The sequence below is a fragment of the Micropterus salmoides genome, unplaced genomic scaffold (assembly GCF_014851395.1).
Source record: "Micropterus salmoides isolate LMB-PRFRI ecotype aquatic unplaced genomic scaffold, ASM1485139v1 Ms_hic_scaffold_10, whole genome shotgun sequence".
In the NCBI taxonomy this organism is placed as follows: domain Eukaryota; kingdom Metazoa; phylum Chordata; class Actinopteri; order Centrarchiformes; family Centrarchidae; genus Micropterus; species Micropterus salmoides.
The window spans coordinates 21,998,415-22,021,137 of NW_024040041.1; the positions used below are offsets into that span (position 1 = coordinate 21,998,415).

At 38.0% G+C, this 22,723-nt stretch overlaps 1 protein-coding gene across 5 annotated transcripts in view; it reads right to left on the minus strand.

Annotated features, from left to right (window-relative positions):
- LOC119896476 (myosin heavy chain, fast skeletal muscle-like) overlaps positions 1–22,723 on the minus strand; it is an 83,135-nt gene that overhangs the window by 8,715 nt on the left and 51,697 nt on the right. For 2 of the 5 annotated variants that reach the window (XM_038709910.1, XM_038709909.1), the window contains exons 15-39: positions 22,349–22,422; positions 22,177–22,264; positions 21,975–22,092; positions 21,754–21,877; positions 21,528–21,664; positions 21,132–21,387; positions 20,350–20,592; positions 20,084–20,260; positions 19,826–19,971; positions 19,622–19,712; positions 19,118–19,507; positions 18,869–18,995; positions 18,666–18,784; positions 18,192–18,388; positions 17,924–18,107; positions 17,670–17,835; positions 17,272–17,396; positions 16,866–17,174; positions 16,572–16,775; positions 16,355–16,480; positions 16,067–16,237; positions 15,843–15,947; positions 15,670–15,765; positions 15,419–15,550; positions 10,744–10,833 (exon numbers count right to left, since the gene is read on the minus strand). In XM_038709910.1, the coding sequence (XP_038565838.1) occupies positions 10,759–10,833; positions 15,419–15,550; positions 15,670–15,765; positions 15,843–15,947; positions 16,067–16,237; positions 16,355–16,480; positions 16,572–16,775; positions 16,866–17,174; positions 17,272–17,396; positions 17,670–17,835; positions 17,924–18,107; positions 18,192–18,388; positions 18,666–18,784; positions 18,869–18,995; positions 19,118–19,507; positions 19,622–19,712; positions 19,826–19,971; positions 20,084–20,260; positions 20,350–20,592; positions 21,132–21,387; positions 21,528–21,664; positions 21,754–21,877; positions 21,975–22,092; positions 22,177–22,264; positions 22,349–22,422 (3,980 nt within the window). In that variant the 3' untranslated portion in view covers positions 10,744–10,758. Of the gene's footprint in view, positions 1–78; positions 250–331; positions 482–566; positions 686–769; positions 909–991; positions 1,096–1,185; positions 1,285–1,442; positions 1,507–1,588; positions 1,682–1,768; positions 1,881–1,966; positions 1,995–2,105; positions 2,263–3,265; positions 3,410–3,623; positions 3,843–10,743; positions 10,834–15,064; positions 15,184–15,418; positions 15,551–15,669; positions 15,766–15,842; positions 15,948–16,066; positions 16,238–16,354; positions 16,481–16,571; positions 16,776–16,865; positions 17,175–17,271; positions 17,397–17,669; positions 17,836–17,923; positions 18,108–18,191; positions 18,389–18,665; positions 18,785–18,868; positions 18,996–19,117; positions 19,508–19,621; positions 19,713–19,825; positions 19,972–20,083; positions 20,261–20,349; positions 20,593–21,131; positions 21,388–21,527; positions 21,665–21,753; positions 21,878–21,974; positions 22,093–22,176; positions 22,265–22,348; positions 22,423–22,723 lie in introns of those variants that run through there. The other 3 variants (XM_038709912.1, XM_038709913.1, XM_038709911.1) reach the window with 3 other exon arrangements.

Below are 22,723 nucleotides of genomic sequence, written 5' to 3' on the forward strand. Positions count from 1 at the left end.
GATTTTGAAATAATTGTTTGTGGAAGTAAACATTTACACAAGAACAAACAAATCATGTCTTCAGGAGTAATTACTTGCCTTCTCGATAAGCTCAATGCAGGAAGCCAAATCCATACCAAAGTCAATGAACTCCCACTCAATGCCTTCTTTCTTGTACTCCTCTTGCTCCAGAACAAACATGGTGTGATTGAAGAACTGTTGCAGTTTCTCATTGGTGAAGTTGATGCAGAGTTGCTCCAAGCTGTTGAACTGTAATTACAGAAAAACATTTAATTTCATGCCAAAATAAGGTTGAACTTCAAAACTGCTCAGATATTTTTCAGCTACTCACATCAAAGATCTCAAATCCAGCGATATCCAACACTCCAATGTAGAACTGTCTTGCCTGCTTTGTATCCAGCATCTCATTGATACGGATAACCATCCACAAGAACATTTTCTCATAGACAGACTTACACAGAGCACTGACAGCGTTGTTGACCTAGAACCAATTATATTATTATGGTCATTTCTCTGAATAACTTTTTCATAAAATTTTTTCAAACATCACATTTTCTTTTTATCACCTGTGGCACAGTTTGACCTTTGGTCACCATCTCGTTTCCGACCTTGACTCTTGGGTAGCACAGAGCTTTCAGCATATCAGCAGAGTTCAGACCCATGAGGTAAGCGATTTTATCAGCCACTGGAAGACAATGAGTATTAAGTACACAGAGACTTTGGTATTGTTTTACACACGAAATAAAGGCATATTTAATTTAGCAGTTACCCTCAGTGCCATCAGGTTCAGCCTGCTCCTCACGCTGCTTCTGCTTGAATTTCATGTTGCCATGATGCATCACAGCTCCAGTCAGCTTGTAGATGCCCAATTTCTCATCAGCATTGAAGCCCAAGATGTCAATTGCAGTCTGCATTGTAAATGAAGCAAAGCTTTTGGTATGTGAAACATTTTTCCCAGTACACCATCTATTTACCTGCATTGTTATCTTACATCTGTTGCAATGAACTCCTCCACATCATCAATGCTTTTGACAGTGATTTCACCCTGACTGATCATTGGGTAGTCATAGGGGTTGGTGGTGATCAGAAGAGCCTCTACACGAGCACAACAGAAATACATAGTGTTATTTGGTGTTACATTTGCATTGTTTACATTAATACATTTTAAATTTATTTTGTACATACCCAGGAGTTCAGGCTTGTGGCCAGTCATCAGCTGATAGAAGATATGGTAACTCCTCTCAGCAGACAACTGGAAGGTGACACGAGACTTCTCCAGCAGATCTAAGATGAACAAATCAAGGTCACATGGGGGGCTGGAGCCAATCCCAGCTGACATCGGTCAAAAGGCGGGGTACACCCTGGACAGGTCGCCAGTCCATCGCAGAATATATTACTTTATAAGAGATTAATCATTGACTTAGCCCATGGTTGAAACTTACATGTTTCAATATCAGCTGATGCCAGCTTGCCAGTAGCGCCAAAGTGGATCCTGATGAATTTACCCTAGACAGCCAGATCATTAATAACATCAGTTTTTGTAATTTAGCAACAAAAAAAGTCTCAAAATGGTCCCTCAGTTACTTACAAAACGAGAGGAGTTGTCATTCCTCACAGTCTTGGCATTACCATAGGCCTCCAGTAGAGGGTTGGCTGCAATGATTTGGTCCTCAAGGGAGCCCTGCATGAGAAGATTTGACTTACATGAGCTATAAATTCAAATTATCTGTCCTCAGACAAATAGTTTATCTTTCAAAATCAATTTTACCTGCATTTTGCCAGGTGTTGCCTCAGCCTTCTTAGCTCCAATAGCTGCAATTGTTGCAAAGTACTGGATGACACGCTTGGTGTTGACAGTCTTTCCTGCACCAGATTCTCCACTGGGGAACAAAAACACAATGTCAAGATTCTGCTTCATATAATGAAGTTTATAAAGACTTAACATTATATTTAGTTTAATACTCACGTAATCAGGACAGACTGATTCTCACGATCTGAAACACAAACAAACAACGTTCACATGATTGAATTCTTTCAGTAAGTTTTTGTTTAAGATATGTTTTACCAGTGTATTTATATTTGAACACTAATAACATTCATCTTACCAATTTGCATGAACTGATAGGCATTGTCTGAGATGGAGAAGATGTGGGGTGGTGCCTCAATCCTCTTCTTTCCTCTGTATGCTGCCACAACTACAGCATCATACACAGGAAGCCACTTGTAGGGATTCACAACAACGCAGAACAACCCAGAGTAGGTCTGTAATAGGACAGCACATACACATAGTGATAACATTTATTATTTATTAACATTTGTGGGGGGATGTCTGTATATTGATAAATCCATGGTGCTTTCCATGGTTCTGAAGTAGAGCAGATGGATTTGTTATTGCGCCTTTTTCCACTCCTGCCTTTCTGTCAGTTTTGTCTTGGATCTATAATATTCTCTAAATTATATACTATAAATACTTAATTCTATTCTGTATTATAGCCTATATACCTTATATACTCTAGTAGTGAGTAGTGGCAAATTGATTTTGAATTGATCTAGCAATTTGCAGTTGTGTGTTGATCTCACTTGTTATTTTCAAATGAAACAAATATTTGTGCAGCAAATTCAGTGTTTATTTGACAATATAATGTAATAATTATCCATAATGTCAGAGTTGAGTAAGTGCTCTACATCTACGGAGGATGTTCTTTTTGACGGCTATTCCCCTGTTAAAAATACATTATATAGTAATTTTATCATTTTGATGGTACACTGATGTATAAGAGGGAGAACGTCGTCTATTTCATTGCCACTCTGGTTCTGAAACGCCTGCTATTGCACTATGTAGCATTAGAATCCTGAGCAGGAAACCCTTCGCAACAGTGGCGTTATGCTTTATGGCACCATGTCACATACCTACAGAAATCTTCAGCAAACCAGCAAGACAGATGCCAAGCTGGCTGCCTTGCTGTTGGACTAGTAAGTGACAACTTATTAGCTGGTTTGCTTTGTCTTATTTTATGGCACATGTTGTGTTAGCAAAGTAGTTGTCTTGCTATTTTTTAATAAGTAATGTAATCAAACAAAGGCAGTTGTACAGCTGTCCTTATTTATTTATAACAGCTGTAAATTACGCTCTGAAACTGCAGGGCCATCAAATCACAAAAAACAGCAAATTTTACAGAATTTTACTTTAAGAATTAACAAATTATCAAGACATTCATACATATGTACATACAGAATGAATTTGTATAGTATGGTGTAAACTCACGTAGATCATCCATGAGGCATAACGCTCTTTGAGGTTGTACAACACACAAGGCTCATTGAGGTGGGTCATCATGACCATGTCCTCAATTTTGTCATACTTTGGGGGATTCCTCGGATGGATGTCGTCCTCTTTTACAGTGACCGTCTGAATCGGAAATAAATTATTTTTACTTAGAAATCATTCCAAATAAAAACATTCAGATGGATACTATTGTTGTTCACAGTGTCACTGGATTTTGAATACAATGATAAATGTGTAGGTCACTAGCTTTTGTTTTAAATACACACTCATGGATAAAATTGCATCCTCCTACAGAAAGAGGGGAGTTTTGTTTAAAAAAGTAAAATAAATCACCTACCTTTCCACTGTCTGTGTCAACCGTGGCTTTGCCACCTTCTTTCTTCACAAGTTTACCCTTGAGGTACATCTCATCCGCATCAGCCACAAAGACGGCAGTTTTGGCATCAAATGGTGCAGCCTGTGCCTCAATCCTCTCCCTCTCTGGTTTTCGGAGGTATATGGCCGCTGGGCCATACTGCTCCATCTCCGAGTCAGTACTCATGGTGGCAGTTCAGTGGAGCCTGAAAAGATGAAGTGTACACAACAATTTTAACATATAAACATGATGTAGATATGGTCTTGCATCCAAGTGGTGGTGAATTCATGCTTTTTTAAGATGACATCTTTTACCTCAACTTGTTCTAGTACAGAATGAGTGGGGGAGTCTCTGGTGGAGTCCCAAGATGCTTAAAAAGACAATTAAACACAAGTACAATAAACAATAGTTTGTTTTCCTAATTTAAATTGTTCAGTCAGTTTCAAACCAGTAGAGGGTAAAGGTGGCAACATGTATATATACCTGATAATATTCTGTATGCTAAATGTATTCAGTTGAATCAATAAAGTTCAATATTCTTTCATCCCTTCAATTGCCCTCCACAACCTTAGTAATAGTATTGCCCTTTATGATCGTTTAGTATATGATAAGACAGTGTACATATTAGATGCCAACACAAACTAATTAACTGTGTGTTTCTTGGAAGAAGGTACATCTTGTATTGTCAATGTATTGTGAGTGAGTGTGTATTTAAAGAAATGTGTTTTGGAATAATGTGGTCCAATCAAGACTACCACTAAGGTATCTTAATAAGCATAAGTAATTTGCAACTTGACTAACTAATAAATAAGAGTACCGACTGATGTCTGAGTGAATACACTTACCTGTGTAGGGAGCCTATCAGTTCACGGTGAAGTCCAGAGCTGCCTCTTTTATAGAGGGTGGGAGTGACTGGTCAGCACATAGTCTCTCACTCGGTATATGGTCATGGTATTTTTTCATTCTGTTGCTTATTTTGTGTCAGTTGTGTTTAAGCAGGTGGAATGCATAATTCACATCTCTTAATTGTAACTATAATTAAAAATAATACAGCACACATTATGATGCTATAGCAAATGATTTGATTTAATGTGATTGCAACTTTGGATGTGACCAACACAATGTGTTTGTTTAAATTTAAAACATAAATTAATGCTATCACCTGGAATGTTAACTATGAAAACAATCTTTCTACAAATATAAAAAAATTCAGTACAACACAAAGAGTTGCTGAAATGTACTCACACACACACAAGTAGCTTTGTTTAAAATAAAGACATTCCAGTGAATCAAATAAGACTTCAGGGACTATACAAGTCAAATTATTTGGAGAGAAAGAAGGAGTTGCTTATGCATTTCTTCCCTACATTATCTCAGTTACAAGCTTGCTACTCTAAATGTTGGTCCACTATTGCCTCCAAATGCAGGCATGAAAGTGATGGCCAAATGTTCATTCATTTAATGGTGCAGAATATGGTTTGTTTATGATTCCAGTAATTATAGTTCTTGATTTAAAGGACATTAAAGTTGAAACATGTTGTGAACACTAACCATCTTTTTTAAATTCATTGGCAGCTCGGAGGGTTGTCTTGGAAAGTCTCCCAAAGTCCATCGGTATTCAATTGCAGGACACTGGCACATTTGAGATCTCTGACATGAAAGAAAGTTCCCCCTAATTGACATTAAAATAAGACAGTTGTTAACATATGTTAATTAAATAATAATATTCATCTTTAATATTCATTTAAAGGTTGAACTAAGTCTGATTCTAATTGATAATACTTAATAATGTTCATTAATAATAATTTAATAAAACTGTTATTGTGCTTATAATACCTCACAAAACATATACGTTTCAATAATACCTATAGAATACCTTAAAATCTATATCATAAAATGTATAACTGTGTTTGCGCACTATTTAATCTTATGAATCAAAGCACTTCATTAATTGAGTTTACATTGCATCAATGTGCTTATGCCATACCAGATACATACACAGAGCTTGGTTTTTGGAAATGACCCAATGTTTGTGGTCTAGAGTTACAGCACTCTGGCACATCTCATGTTCCTGTAATACAATTAAAGATGAAGTATTATCCATATAAGCTCAATCGCCTGTTATATAACTCCTTAAATGGATAAGAGTTGGCAACTCATTTGGGATCAGGCCCAAAATAAGTTCCACACTAGGCAAAATAACTTCAGCGGTTGCTACATTTGATACTAAGGAGATGGCATCTGCTAAAGAAGCATAAGTGTCTTGGCAGAGGGCAGAGATGTTTATTAAGGCATTTTGATTCCAATTCTTAACTGATGTTAACCTCTTTTGAGCTGGCTCTTGGACACATATGGTGATGTGAGGACTTAGGGGTTGCAACATAACATCAGGTCCTTGCTTCAGACTTGATATTTTGTTATAGTGTGTGTGTGTGTGTGTGTGTGTGTGTGTGTGTGTGTGTGTGTGTGTGTGTGTGTGTGTGTGTGTGCGCGCGTGTGTGTGTGTGTGTTCCACGCCACCTGGATGCTTATGAAAATCGAAATATTATTTGAGTAAAAAAGTGATAATTACTTGGACCCTGATTGATTTATGCAGTTCCTTTGACATATAGGGATTCTGCTAAGCAAAGAAACCTGCCAGAGACCTTAATCTGTTCCAAGATTCCAAGTCAAGGTTTAATTTCCTCCAGGAGTGCTAACACTTGCATGACTTGGCACCCTATAAATATTTGTCGCCTGTGTCATCCCAAATAAAGCATTGCATGGATGCTGGGCAGGCCTTAGCCTTTAACCTTGTTCTTTAAATCAAATCACACTTTTATTGTAGGTTTAATAAATCTAGATTTTGAGAACCTAACCCTAATTCTAACCCTATAGAATTTTTGGAACCCAAAATATGTGAATAATGTATATGCACACAGTATAATGGAGGACGCATGTAATACTAAATCATAATATAATTATCCGCAAACAGCTAAATAAATATGTTGACCATATAATCTATGTAATCTCTGAGTGTCTGTCACTTCATCGAAAACTGGATGGTGAGTGAGAAGGCCCAGGCAAGATTGACTTCAGGTCTTAAACTCACAGTGGTAAAGCATGGTTGATTTCCAGACTTTTGGACTAAAGAATAATCTGGGCATCCAAATAAATTGGTCATTAGAAAGGAAATGACAGTTTTCAAGATACTGATGACAATTCTTTATTTCAACAGAGTTCATATTTTATGAACTCTGTTGAAAGGCCTCAACTGGATGATGATTATTACTTAGCAGACTAAAAAAGAGGGGAAAATCAACCAGCATAATAAACTTTCAGTTGTAGTAATCAAGTTAATGATAATAAAATCAATTATGAAAGTATTTGAGTACTATATTAGATGTGTTATTGATTTACACTATCAACATTAAAAGTACACAGCATCAAATAATTTCATGACATCTAATTTCATCACAATTATTATTTTGATCATGAAAAAACAAACGTACCTTTTCCAGCATCACTCTTGGTTCTCAGCTTGTTGACGTGGGACTCACGAATCACCTGGTGGGTCAGCTCCTTCACTCTCCTCTCATATTTGCGGACTCCTTTAACAACATCAGCTCCACATCTCTGTTTGACCTCAACTTCATCTTCCAAGTCACGCACCTTCAACATAATGATCAATAATTCATCACTGAGAAAGGTTGGATTTATTCTACTTATTGAAAGGGCAATTTTAGAACCAGAATACTTTATTGATCCCCGACGGAACATATTAAATATATATTTTTTTACATATTACATTACCATGTCATTGTGCAAAAAAGTGGGTTATGTGCTTCTTTTCAAGTGTCTGTGATAAATTATTCGTCTGTTTTGCAAAACAGGGCACAGAATAAATCACAGTGTAGTATCTGTTTTTAACTTTTCTTGTCTGTGAAATTGTTGAAGATGTTTTAATTAGCATGAATGAGTACTGTATATTACCACAGTGCATTAATCAGCTTTGTTCTAGGCTGGACCCAAGTGAAACAGGCATGGATGTTTGGATGGAGTCCTTATTTAGTAAAATATCATTCTGGTTGTTTCCTCTGCAATTAAAACCCTACTGTTGTTGGGCACTAGGACCTTGCTTCTCTGCCAAGCTTCAGAGCAATGTTCCTACACACTCACACCGACATACACAGATTAGTGTGTAGGTCGGTGAAGGAAGACTGATTCAACATAATGAGTGATAAAGAGACGGTTTTAAGAAGTGTAAGAGTGGTGATACAGAGTGAAATTGTAAGTTGTTGTTAATGTTACTTGCTTGACATTAGCTCTGTTTTCTTGAGGTAAATGAAATAATATTTTTATATTGTATTATTTAGATATTTTTAGTTGGCTATGGAAAACACAAATCTAGCAAGAGTGAATGCCATTAATATTACCTATTTTTAAAGTATTTCAAAACAATATCAGTCCCCATAGAATGTTGTTGTCACTTAAAACTAAGTGCCATAGTGTCCCTGTTAATGCTGTTATACCGGTGTATCCTTTAATTCATTGACCAGATGGATATTCTGAGATATTTTAGGAGAGAGAGCGAGAGAAGCAGGAGATTGGCAGGGCAGCTGACGCTAAGGGGGCCGGAGTGATTGAGTAGTGGTCTACAGATCTAAGGAAATGTGGGGCATTTGTTGGCAGGTCTAAGCACCAAGGAAACTTATTTCATGATATTTAGTATAGTTGCTATATTCTGACAAACTTAACTGTCTGCATTTATGGCTGTAATTAAATAAATAAATAAGTAGATGTTGCCAAAATGTAGGCTAGGCTATACATGAGCACACACCCACAGATATACACACATGAAAACATAATAAAATGAAAACAATCCTACATACATGCATCCATACATATAGTAGTAGTTACTCCAAATCTTTTATTCAGTTCAGACAGTAGCCACTTTAAACAGGATCCTTATCAGCAGCTTACATGAGAAAGTATTTATTGTATGTTTGTATGCAAGTCAAACTACAAAGCAAAATCACACTGTGATTGAACCAATCTACAGCGCAATAACAGCAATTAGTGTAATTAAATAGCATTCTTTGGACCTGCAACTTATCTAAGAAAGAGAGGAATTAGATGGTATGGTTATTACTTTATCACACATTTACATGAGAAGCTGGATAGCATTTAATTCACAGAAGAACTCAGCAGGAACACTGTCTGGCCTAAGTGAATACCCCCCATGCAGCTTTGATGTGCCTTAACATTACAGTAACTTTTGTTAAAAAAAGGAGAAATGGAAGAAGAGAATATGTTTTTACACTTTTACTTGTTAACATCTTGGCTTCTTCAGTGGTTGTTAATGTAAGTGTAGTTCTAATACAGAAAGAAAAGATGCAGGGGCAACGATTTTGCAAGTGCTAGTTACGCATGGACTGGTGGCGAACCCACCCCTGTCTTTCAATCCTAGTGACGTCCCTGGAAACAGACACAGTTTCTTAGCTGTAACTACAAAGTTACTGCACCTCCCATTGCATTATGCATGTAAACTGCACTTTCTGATAAGTTGCCAACGGAAAGAGAGGGCACTTTAAACAATGTTGCACTATCATTAAAGTAGAAAAAAGTTCAGCAGGTTTAAACATCTGTACTAGATAAAAAATGTTTCTGAACACTCTGTTCACTCTTATTTCTTACCATCAGCTGCAGCATGCGATGCATACAGGAAGGCCAGCAGCTTGTTTGAAGAATTCTGGTAGAGCTGTAAAGTCACTAAACTCCCACTCAGTGCCTTCTTTCCTGTACTCCTCTTGATCCAGAACAAACATGGTGTGGTTGAAAAACTGTTGGAGTTTCTCATTGGTGAAGTTGATGCAGAGTTGCTCCAAGCTTTTGTACTGTAATTACAGAAAAATACTGAATTTCTTGCCATAATAAGGTTGAACTTTAAAACTGCTCAGATATTTTAAACTACTCACATCAAAGATCTCAAATCCAGCATTATCCAACACTCCAATGTAGTACTGTCTTGCCTGCTTTGTGTCCAGCATCTCATTGATACGGATAACCATCCACAAGAACATTTTCTCATAGACAGACTTACACAGAGCACCGACAGAATTGTTGACCTAGAAACAATGATATTATTCTGGTCATTTCTTTTTCATATCGAAGTGCAAGTATTTCTCTACTTTTTAAAAACAAACAAATTGTCTTTTTATCACCTGTGTCATGGTTTGACCTTTGGTCACCATCTCATTTCCAACCTTCACTCTTGGGTAGCACAGAGCTTTCAGCATATCAGCTGAGTCCAGGCCCATGAGGTAAGGGATTTTACCAAAGCTAACCTAAAATGGTGATTGAGTGTTGATTGGTGAATGATTATTAAGTACAGATTGACTTGAGTAATATTATACACACTAGAATACATATGATGAAAATGTATTATTTCCCCACTATACAATCTATTTAACTACATGTCTTACATCTGTGGCAATGAACTCCTTCACATCATCGATGCTTTTGATAATAATTTTAACCGTGACTGATCATTGGGTAGTCATAGGGGATGGTGGATCAGAAGAGCCTCTAGAGGAGCACAACATAAATAAATAGTGTTATTTTTTGTATTGTTTGTCTTTAAATTTCAGTCATTCCCCTTGTTGTCAAAATGACCTAAATGAATCCCCTTACTTGTTGTGTATTGATAAATCCACAGATCTGTCCGTGGTGCTGAAGTAGAGAAAACAAATTTTTAATAACAATTGTCATGGATCTATAATATTCTCTCTATATACTATAAATGTTCAACTCTATACTACATTTTAGCCTATATACTCTATACAGTACTTCCAAAGGGATCAAAGTGATAAATAGTAGCATGTAGTCTTGTGCTTATCAACGTTATTTTTCAAGTATAACACATATTGCTGCCGCGAATTGAGTGTTTATTTGACAATATAATATAATTATTAAACATATTTTCAGAGTTTAGTAAATGCCCTAAATCTGTAGAGGATGATTTAAATCCTCCCGCAATGAATGTACCTATGTTTACTAAGACATAGGTACATTCACATAGTATAGTGGAAACTCACATAGATCATCCATGATGTGTAACTCTCTTTGAGGTGGGTCATCATGACCATGTCCTCATTTTGTTATACTTTGGAAGATTCCTTGGATGGATGTCATCCTCTTTTACAGTGACCGTCTGAATCAGAAAAAAAGTGAATTATTTTTACTGAGAAATCATTTCAAATAAAAACATTCAGATGGATGCCATTGTTGTGTCACTGAATTTAAAATACAATGATAAATATATAGATTAAAAAATGTTTTACTAAACATTTTTAGTTTACTAAACATAAACACTCATGGACAGAAATTGGGAAGAAATAATGAATCACATGGGCCATACTGCTCCATCTCCACGTCTGTGCTCATGGTGGCAGTTCAGTGGAAGATGAAAACAAAGTTCACTAGACTCCCATGATAAGACATGGTGTGTATTAGTTGTCAACACAAACTAATTAATTGTGTGTTTTTTGGAAGCTACGTCTTCAATATGTTATTTGATATAGTTTTAAAATAATGTTATTCATTCAAGACTACCACTAAGGTTTTTGTTTTTACAAAATGTAATTAGTAACACAGTAATTTGTCTAACTAATGAATAAGAGCACAAACTAATGTCTGAGTGAATACATTCACCTGTGCTGGGAGCATTTCAGTTCATGCAGAAGTTTAGAGCTGCCTCTTTTATAGAGGGTGGGAGTGACTGGTCAGAACCATGTCATGTCTCTCACTCAGAATGGTCATGGCCTCTTTTCATTCTGTTGTTTATTTTGTGTCAGTGGTGTTTAAGCAGATGGTATGCATAATTCACATCTCTTAATTGTAGCTATAATTAAAAAATACAGCACACATTATGATGTTATAACTGTTGATTTGATTTAATTTTATTTTAATTTGGATGTGACCAACACAACTACAAAAAAGGCTTAAGGGACTGCTTAAGGACCCATACATGTCAAATTATTTGAAGAGAAAGAAGGAGTTGATTATGCATTTCTGCCCTAGATTATCTCAGTAACAAGCTTGTTGCTGTAAATGTTGCTCCACTACTGCCTCCAAATGCAGGCATGAAAGTGATGGCCAAATTGTATCATTCATTTAATTGTGCAGAATATGGTTTGTGTATGATTCCCATAATAATAGTTCTTGATTTAAAGGACATTAAAGTTGAAACATGTTGTGAACATTGACCCTCTTTTAAAAAAAATCATTGGCAGCTTTGGGGGTTGTTCTGGAAAGTCTCCCAAAGTCCATTGGTATTCAATTGCAGGACGCTTGCATTTGAGATCTCTGACATGAAACAAAGTTCACCCTAAATTACACTAATACACTAAGACACATGTTAATTAAATAATAATATTCATCTTAAACATACATTTAGAGGTCTCTGTAACATCTCATATTTCTGCAATAATATTAAAGATGAGGAATTATTATTATTAAGTGCAGTTTCCTTTTGTATAACTCCTTTAATGGATATGAAATCAGTTGGCAACTCGTTTGACATCAGGCCCAAAATAAGTTCCACACAAAACAAAATAACTTCACCCTGTTGCTACATTTGATACTAAGGAGGTGGCATCTGCTAAAGAAGCATGATAAGTGTCTTGGCAGAGGGCTTATGTACATTATGGCATTTTTGAGTCCAATTGTTAACTGATGTTGACCTCTTTTGAGCTGGCTCTAGGACACTTACTGATTTAAGCAGATGGTGTGAGGACTTAGTGGTTGCCAAGTGACCCACACACATATTTTCCATCACTCTTTATAGCTTATTTTCTCCTGATACTGATTACATCAGGTCTTACCAAATGTTTATCAATGGCCAATTTAGTACTCAAGCTTGTGAACTAACACATGTATCAATGTGGAATGACAAAATAGTGTAGCAAAATAGTAATGTTTACAGTTTTGATACAAAAATGTATTATTGAATTGCAAATTGAGTGCAATGCTGTGTTCCCAATGAAAGTGAATACAGCGTTTTGGGCAGCTTGATTACATATAAAAGTCAATGCGAAACCATGCGAATTTGGTCCGGGCGGTGTGGAAGATGCGTTTGTTGCGACATGCGACTGGTTCACTTCAAATTTTTCAAATTGAGTGAGAAATTCGCATGGCGCTATGTTGCGAAAGCCTATCTGCGGTGAGATTGTTCAGACGTCACCGACAGCTTCAGATCGTTGTTTGGAGAGGACCAGGCAGAGAAACAAACATTTTAAAAAGTTGTTGTCCTGCTAACTTGCTGACATAATTCATATGTTCATATAACAGATCGGCATCAAAGGCCTATTGTAGTTATTACGGCATCAGTTTGGTCCGTGTATTATTATTAAATCACAGCAAAATGTTTACTTTGGGTTCATGTAACTGTAGTATTTGCAGGTCGTGTTTATTCACCTAATCGCATTGTGTGTGAACACTTGGCAGTTGTCCAGAGATAAATTTGCGTTGTAAGTGAAAACACAATGAGTTGTGTTTAAGGTTTTGCAAAAAGTCTTCAGAAATAGTGCTTCAAGAATGATTGTTAGTGTTTTAAGCCTACAGAAAATACTGGAAGTAATTTTATTATGACGTTTTTTATGTTTAGCTCATATGTTTAGTTATGTTTAAATCATAGTTGCCATTATAAATAAATTAATGAATGTGCAGTAGTGTGCCTACCCTCTATAAACATTAAAGCTGTGTAAAGAGCGCAGGACATTTAGATATAAATGAACATCTGTTACATTCACGCTCTTGCTGAACGAGTTCACAGTTCAGATCAAGGCTATCACTGCCAGGTAAATCCATCTGTATTTGCAGTGTTCTTCAGTTTTAAAATCTGGTGTCTGTAGCTAATGTCTCATGCTAGCAAACTAGTATTGATTTTTTTATGCCAGCCAGCAATGACTAGTTAGCCAGAGCTGAAGGGGGAGCAACTGTAGCAACAACAGCCTATACTCATAAGCTTCTTGACAGCATTGTGTTATTACTCTCACTCAGAAGGGGGAGACAAAATTTCTGCCCTGTGGGTTTAATTTTGCCAGTGGTAAGATGACACAATATGATTCAAAAGATGAGGCACATCGTTTATGTTCTTGTTTATGTTGAGTGTTGCGCCTTTGCATACTCTGTGATGAAGAGTAGTATCACTGATGACTACATGCTTTAAGAGGTCTGCAAGCTATTGTTAGCTACCGTTAGCATTACTTTTAATGGCCATTCTCTCTTGGAATGCCTTTGCTAAATGGACAAACTGAAGATATTTTTAAGTTAAGTTACACCATAAAGTATATAGTTATCTTTTAGCATTTTTTGACAAACATTGTTAGCTTGGTGATATGTGTGTATGGTTTTTTAAAAAGCATTTGTTTCTAAATTAACTATAGACTGTTGCACTATTGCACATGCATGTATTAATAATCAAAACCTACTGAGGTACACCAAGGTACATTGTATTAAGGATTTAGATTTACCGTAGCGCACAAGGACTGAATAGCTGAATAGCAACTTTCAAATAGTGATTTTGGATTTTGTCAGTTTTGCTTTTTTTTTAAATAGTTTTCTCAATTACTCAAATTCAGAGGCCTTTGAACTAAAGTTTCAAAACCATAATTATTAAAATTATCAAAAAGCACACCCCATCTCCCATAACTATAAACACTATTCCCCTGTTTTGACTTAATTCAGATTTGGTGAACTGCAATATTCCTTGCCCACACCATGTGGTCATTTAGAAATCACTAACATTCAATATTGTTCACTCAAGTCAGCAAAGGTTGAGCTCGGTTAATACATAACTACCCAGGTGGAAACATAAAAGAGTCTTAATTGATAACACGCCAATCAGAACCTTCAATAGATAGCGAAACATTAGTTAATTCAGTGTTGGAGCAGTGGATCCAGAGAGAAGTGAAAGAAGAGGTCAAGGACAACAGAGAGGAGGAGAAGGAAGAGCAGTAGGGAGTGAAGGAAGAGCTGAAGTAAGAGGAAGAGTAGAAGGTAGAGGAGGATTAGGGAGAGGAGGAAGAGGAGGAGGATGTAGAGAAGGAGGTGGAGGAGGAGTAGGGAGAGAAGAATGAGGAGGAGGAGGTGAGGGAGGAAGGGGAAGGGCAAGGAGACAAACAGTCTCAGGTGAAATTCATGACACTCTTTGTTGTTTTTGTTGTTGTTTGGTGTATCTTACTGTGCAGAAAATTGTTGACAGTGTTTATTATCCATCTGTTTTAATATAACTAACACGAGAATGGGAATTAATTGTAGTTGAAATGACCACACTCATTTCTGCCAAGTTAACTGATGGGGCCTTACCTAACTGCTGTGTTGAACACTGCCTGACTTTTATAGATGCCAGTAAAATACAGAGTAAATAACACAGAGTCATATTATAATGAGGACACACTTTATTGACATTATAAAAAGACTATTCGGCTAATTCATATTTTATGAACTCTGTTAAAAGTCTGTGTCACCAGGTTGTTGTCTCTTATTCAGCAGAGTCAGACTGGAAAAAAAGCAAGAACATTTATTAATTAAGCTACCTTACTCATGTGCTTATGCAAGTAAATTTTTTATGTGTGTATTAACCATTTTAAAAATATCTACATTATCTATGCAAAGTAAATAAAGAAATGTATGAAGAGAACATTTAGGTCATGAATTGACTTAAACGACCACATTAAACTGAAGTACCTGCATAATTTTTTTTTTTCATAAAATATGATTACATGAATGGTTACCTTTCCAGCATCACGGCTCTTGGCTCTCAGCTTGTTGACCTGGGACTCTGCGATGTCAGCACGCTCCTGAGCTTCCTCCATCTCATGCTGAACCTTCCTGAGCCTGGACATGTGAGTGTTGGCCTGCTCCTCCTGTGAAGGGTTTACAGTATACAGTTACAGTATATTTCTTAAATATTGCATCCTATTAGTATGGTTTATTTATGTCACTATTTATTCCCAGATGCAGTATCACAAAACATTTGACTCACGGCTTCCTCAGCCTGTCTCTTGTAAGTCTTGACTTTGAGCTGCAGCTTGTCCACCAGATCCTGAAGTCTGGTCACATTCTTCTTGTCCTCCTCAGTCTACACAGATAAATGAACCAAAATGTTACCAAAACAGCATTGAACTCACGTAACTTTTTATTTAAATAATGAATTACCTGGTAGGTCAGCTCCTTCACTCTCCTCTCATATTTGCGGACTCCTTTAACAGCATCAGCTCCGCGTCTCTGTTCAGCCTCAACTTCAGCTTCCAGCTCACGCACCTGTAACATGATGATCAATAATTCATCAAAAACTTTAGTACTGAGACAGGTTGAATTTATTCTACTCATTAAAAGTGCAATTTACATCCTAAAACTCATACAGTATATACAGGTCATACCCTGGACTCCAGTTTCTGGAGCTGCTTCTTGCCACCCTTCATGGCGAGGTTCTCAGCCTCATCCAGGCGATGCTGCAGGTCCTTGACTGTGACCTCCAGGTTCTTCTTCATCCTCTCCAGGTGAGAGCTGGTGTCCTGCTCCTTCTTCAGCTCCTCAGCCATCATGGCAGCCTGAAATGATGGACAGTTTGGAAAAATATTGACATTAATGGTGGACATCAAACATGAGCAAGTATTTGGCGATGTAGCATTTTATATTTAAAAGAAGACTCATTAACATAAACTCACATCAGTGATAGCCTTTTTGGCTTTCTCCTCAGCATTTCTTGCTTCCTGAACAGAATCATCCACTTCACTCTGAACCTGGACAAGGTCAGCCTCCAGTTTCTTCTTGGTGTTCAGAAGACTGGTGTTCTAAATATCAAGCAAGATAAGAGAATGTTTTATGGGTATGTGCCTCATGTCTTTGATGGGATACAATTTTTGTGAATTAATAAAAACACACCTGAGAGTGAAGCAGTCCAACACGCTCACTAGCATCAACCAGCTCCTGCTCAGCCACTTTGCGTCCTCTCTCTGTCTGCTCCAGAGCAGCTCTCAGCTCCTCAATCTCAGCCAGCATCAGGCCATTTCTGCGCTCCACCATGGCAACCTGCTCCTTCATGTCTTCCTGTCCTCTGACAGCATCATCAAGGTGCAGTTGGGCATCCTGGCAACAAAAAACAAAACAGAAAACACAATTAACCTTCTGTACAATTTACTTGTTTGTTTATACATAAATGATCATATAAATCTTCACCTTCAGCTGTCCCTGGACATTCCTCAGTTGTTTCTGGGCCTCAGCAGCCTGCCTGTTGGCATGGCTCAGCTGAATCTCCATCTCATTCAGGTCTCCTTCCATCTTCTTCTTGACTCTCAGGGCATCATTCCTGCTCCTGACCTCACTGTCGAGAGTGCTCTGCATAGAGTCAATCACCCTCTGGCTGTTCCTCTTGATTTGCTCCATCTCCTCATCCTTCTCTGCCAGCTTCCTGTCAACCTCACCTTTGATCTGGTTGAGCTCAAGCTGAACACGGAGAATCTTGGCCTCCTCATGCTCCAGTGTACCCTTTAAAACATTTAAGATATGTCACTTAATACTGAATACTGAATTACAATGGCATGGAAGTATAACAACACATTTCCATAATTTGAAAATGTATTACCTCAGCTTCCTCCAGTGCTGACTGAATTTCCGTCTTCTCAGTCTCCACGGTCTTCTTTGCTTTCTCCAGCTCATGGATACTCTTTCCAGTCTCGCCAATCTGTTCAGTCAGGTCTGAGATCTCCTCTAAAGGGCAATCAAAACCAAAGTATAGTTAATAGTGACCTGCAGAAATTTTCATGCATTAAACACAGTTCAATCTATTCTGAAATGAACAATTGTTCTTCATGGTCAGGGTAGGCAAACCTAAAGTAATGTCATATTGAAAAGGTAAGAGTATTTCCTAAAATTAAAAAGTGGATGCACTTTCCAAACATACAAGTTATATTTTAATGCCACACAGGTAAAGAGTAGAGAACCCACACAAATTACATTTGTATTTTAGTGTGAATGACATACGTTGCAGGTTCTTGTTCTCTCTCTTCATGGTCTCCAGCTGATCCAGAGCCTCCTCATAAGAGTTCTTCATCTTGAACAATTCAGTGCTGAGAGAACGAGCCTCCTTCTGGGCTCCTTCCAGCTCTGCCTGGCCCTCCTCATACTTTTGTTTCCAATCTGCCAGGACCTACAATTGTGTAGATGAACATCAGTGAGTACTTACTAAGATAAATTTTTGTTTCACTTTAATGAATGTGTCCTTGATGTCCTTATACCTTATCAAAGTTCCTCTGCTTCTTGTCAAGGTTGGCAGCCAGAGCATTAGCTCTCTCCACATCAATCATGAGGTCCTCCACCTCACCCTGCAGTCTCTGCTTGGTCTTCTCCAAAGAGGCACACTTTGAGTTCACAGCCTCAATGGATTCCTCAGCATCCTGCAGGCGCTGGGCAAGCTTTTTCCTGAAGCGAAGAAGAATGTTTTAATTGGTAAAACAAACTATTGAAATGAAAACTAATAAAAACACTGAAAGGTTAGTGACTTACTTGGACTCCTCCAGCTCCTCAGTGCGCTGGATAGCGTCAGTCTCATATTTGGATCTCCACTGAGCCACCTCACTGTTGGCCTTGGACATTCCTCGCTGCAGCTCAGCCTTGGCCTCCTGCTCCTCCTCAAACTGCTCTCTGAGCAGATCACAGTCATGGCGAGCTGACTGAACAGCATGGGCCAGGGCATTCTTGGCCTGTTGAACATGACAAAACATTTATAACTTACCAATAGGTACTTAACAAAGTTGAAATATGTAGTAATTTAGTTTTGAATCATTTAGTTATTTATCATAATTTATCTATCATAAGTAATATATATTTTTTCATTATCTGAAATAATATAAGATTTATAAGATAATATAAATCTTATATTCTTATAAAAGATAATAAGATTTGCTGACAAAAATAGCAATTTGTATGATTGCTTTTACTGTGGGACGCCAAGATGATTGACATGTAAACTTGTTATACCTTCACTTCCTCCTCAACGTGCCTCTTAAACTCCTCAATCTGCTGAGTGAAGGCCTGCTTGCCCCTGGTCAGCTGGGAAACAAGAGCTTCCTTCTCCTCAAGTTGGCGGGAATACTCACCTGAATGACAATATGTAAATGTGTTATTTATCAAAATGATCATTACTGGTTTACATTGCCAGTTTGTCTTTACAGACGGCTCACCATTCTCAGTCTGCAGTCTGGCCTTCTGTCCATTAACGTCATTCAGCTGGCGAACGTTCTCATCATTTTTGGCTTTGAGCTCACTAAACTGGTCCTCAAGAGTTCTGCACATTTTCTCCAAGTTTCCCTATAAACAACAAAACATGATGATGTAGAATTAAGTTTAAATCGACTGTCATATTTATTAGTTACACTTTATATTTCTAAGGATAATTAAAGTTAATTGCTTACTTAAAACAAACCACACACCTTAGCTTTAGCAACAGCTTCCATGTTGCTGGAGAGGTCATCAATCTCCATCTTGTACTCGCTCTTCTCCTTCTCCAGCTTCTGTTTGACACGCTGGAGGTTGTCGATCTGCTCTCCCAGCTCTGCAACACTGTCTGCCTGCTTCTTGCGGAGAGCTGATGCGGTAGCTTCATGTTGCAGGGTTGACTCTTCAAGATCACGACGCAACTTCTGGAACTCAGCTTCACGCTTCTTGTTCATCTCAATCTGAGCAGCTGTTGCTCCACCAGCTTCCTCAAGCCTCTCACTGATCTCCTCAAGCTCTCTGGAGAGGTCAGCCCTCTGCTTCTCTACCTTCGCCCGAGCAGCCCTCTCAGCCTCAATCTCTTCCTCCAGCTCCTCAATACGAGCCTACATTTGATTATAGAAGGTTTATTAACTGGAATATAATATAAATTATTATTTTTTTACTGAGTCTGAATTGCATGTATTTAACATTACATATATGTAAGTTGGATAAGTCACCTGGAGTTCCTTGATCTTCTTCTGAAGCTGAGCACCAAGAGACTGTTCATCCTCAATCTTGCTGAGGAGCTGGCTGATCTCAAAGTCCTTCCTTGATGAGGATACCAAGAAAGCTTTCACTGTCATTGTTTGTACTGTTGATCAAATGTAATTTCTGGGATACTAAAAATAGTATCAATAACCTGAAACAAACGAAAAACTTACTTTTTGATTTTCTCATCAGATTGCTGCTTGTCGTTCTCCAGATCCATTATGGATTCCTGGGCCAGTTTCAGATCTCCCTCAAGCTTTCTCTTGGCTCGCTCAAGGTCCATGCGGAGCTTCTTCTCTTGCTCTAGTGATCCCTCAAGCTATCAGATAGTTCATGATAATTGAGGCATTGAAAAGACAGAGCACCAATACCAAGAATACCAAGTAATTACAGGGCAAAACCCAGCAGAAAAAAAACAACTGTTTTCTTACATCGTCCACTTGCTGCTCCAGCTTTGTCTTGGCCTTGGTCAGAGTGTTGACTTTGTCTTCCTCTGCCTGGAGATCATCAAGTGTTTGCTGGTGGGCCTCTTGGAGGGCTTTCTTCTCCTTTGTTAACTTGGCAATAGACTCATCTTGAGATGCCATCTCCTCTGTCAGGTTTTTCACCTGAAATGATGTGAAAGGTGCATTATTTCCATCACTTTATATCTATATATACTATGTTTAAAAGATGATAGATTTAAAATGATAGGAACCTTGTTTTCTGTAGCATGCTTCTCCTTCTCCACTTTAGCCAAGGTGAGCTCCAAGTCATCAATGTCTTTCTTCAGCTCAGAGCATTCATCCTCCAGCTTCCTCTTCTTACCAGTCAGCTCAGCATTGATTTCCTCTTCATCCTCCAGTCTCTCAGTTGTCTCTTTGAGTTTAGCTTCGAGCTGGATCTTGCTCTTAATGAGCCCCTCACACCTTTCCTCAGCATCAGAGAGGTTTTCACTTTCCTATAGTACATTTTGAACCCACAATAATTTAGTTAGTTTGGTACATGTTAAAGCTAGACTAAATGAGCTAGATAAATGAATTTCTGCTTGCCAAACAATTTGACACAATGCTGATTAAGCCTGTCATTGTCAGGTAAATCTCCTTGTATTAGTAGTATACTGGAGTAGTAGTATACATTAGTATACTGTTTTGGTAGTGATGTGCTATTTGCCAAACAGCAATGATTGTCTGCCATAGGTGAAGGGGGAGTGACCTAGTGAAAGCAGCAACTCCAAATGGCCGATCACGTCATAAGGACGTATCGTCATGTTTTAATTATCTTCACTGTCAGAAGGGGGAGACACTGCAGTTTTAAATATTTTAATGTTCCTATTTTTTAGTTAATTATTCCTATAGTTAATCTCAACTTTAGGAAGACAAACAGAAGACAAGCAACCTATGTGGCCTCACCTACCTAGATATCTGAACATGTGAGCACCAGTGTTCAATTAATAATATTAAAAAGCATATATGATGGAATGCTGTGTTTCCTACTTACTGAAGCCACTTGGAGTTGCAGGTCATTCTTTTCCTGCAGCAGAGAAACCATCTTCTCCTCCAGCTCCTTCTTCTTGGCCAGGGCAGCAGCCAGGTCTGATTTCATCTTGTCATAGTTCTCCTTCATCTGTTGCAGCTCCTTCTCAGTCTCAGCACTCTTCAGAAGAGGCTTGATCTTGAAGTACAGTTTCAGCCATGGCCAGTTTTTCACATTCATGAATGAACGGATATTGTACTGAATGGCAAAGATTGATTCCCTGAAAAAATAATACAGATATAGTGTTATTTCTACTGAAATACAATTTTGTAGAGATGCATAGCATACCAATTTAACAATAAATATCTGTAACCTATATAATTGGACAGTAAAGTTTAGTGTACTAAGTGAGAATCATACCTCCTCTCCATCATCTTAACAAACTCTCTCCTCATGAGATATGCTCTGCAGAGAGCCTGGGTCATGGTCACCAGTGTAGCCAGTTTCTCATCTCTCATCTCCTCCAGCTGACCCAGCAGTCCAGCTTTGAAGAACACCTGTGTTGTCAAGTGAAGAAAATCAGTCCTCAGTACACTTGGCTGTAACAGGAACACTTAATATGTTAATAGTTTCTATAAGGATGAACCTTTGTGTGTCCAAACATGTACTGAGTGTGGTCCACATCAATGGAGCCCAGCAGCTTCTCTGAAGCTTTCTTGTTGTCAATGAACTGTCCCTCAGGGATGACACTGGCATTCAATACTTTGTATCTGAAAAAGATTATTATGTTATTACTCATATTTACTTTACTTCTCAGCCTGGTGTTTTACATCATAATAACTTGAAGTACTTCTACTGAAAAATCACCTCTGCTTGAAGTCACCATAGATGATCCTGCTGGGGAAGCCCTTTCTGCAGATTCTGATGCCTTCCAGCACACCGTTACATCTCAGCTGGTGGATGACCAAGAAGTTCTCCATAAGACCTGCATGTTGCAAAGGTATTATTTAAATTCCTTTAGATTACCATGTCATACATTTTGCACAAAACTGGCTTATGCGCTTCTTACCAGGTGTCTTTGATTCATTAGGAATCAGGCAACGGACAAAATGAGGGTGAGTGCTCCTCAAGTTGGTCATCAGCTTGCCCAAGTTCTCCTGTAGATCAGCAGGATAGTTGGTCAGTATTTTAAGATGAGGTTTGTAACTGCTTTTTAAAAAAAAACATGTAACAATACATACTCTGAATACAGCAGACACGGTCTGGAAGGCACCACCCTTCTTCTTGCCACCCTTCTTGCCCCCTGCAGCAGCCTCTGTTTAGCAAAACATTGAATATCATTATTGACACTGAAAAAATAACACTGTAGAACCTGTTATAAGTTTTCTTCTCTGTGGAAATTGGATTTGATTTTTTAAATTAACATAAATTAGTGTATTACAAGAGAGCATTCATTAGCTTCTTACTAAGCCTTACCCAAGTGAAGCAGACACAGTTTCTTGCCCGTCACAACAAACTTACTGTACCCCGGGTAACATTATAAATGTAAGCTGCACTTTCTGATTAGTTGCCAGCTCATAAAGAGAAGGCAATTTTAACAATGTTACTCTATCTTT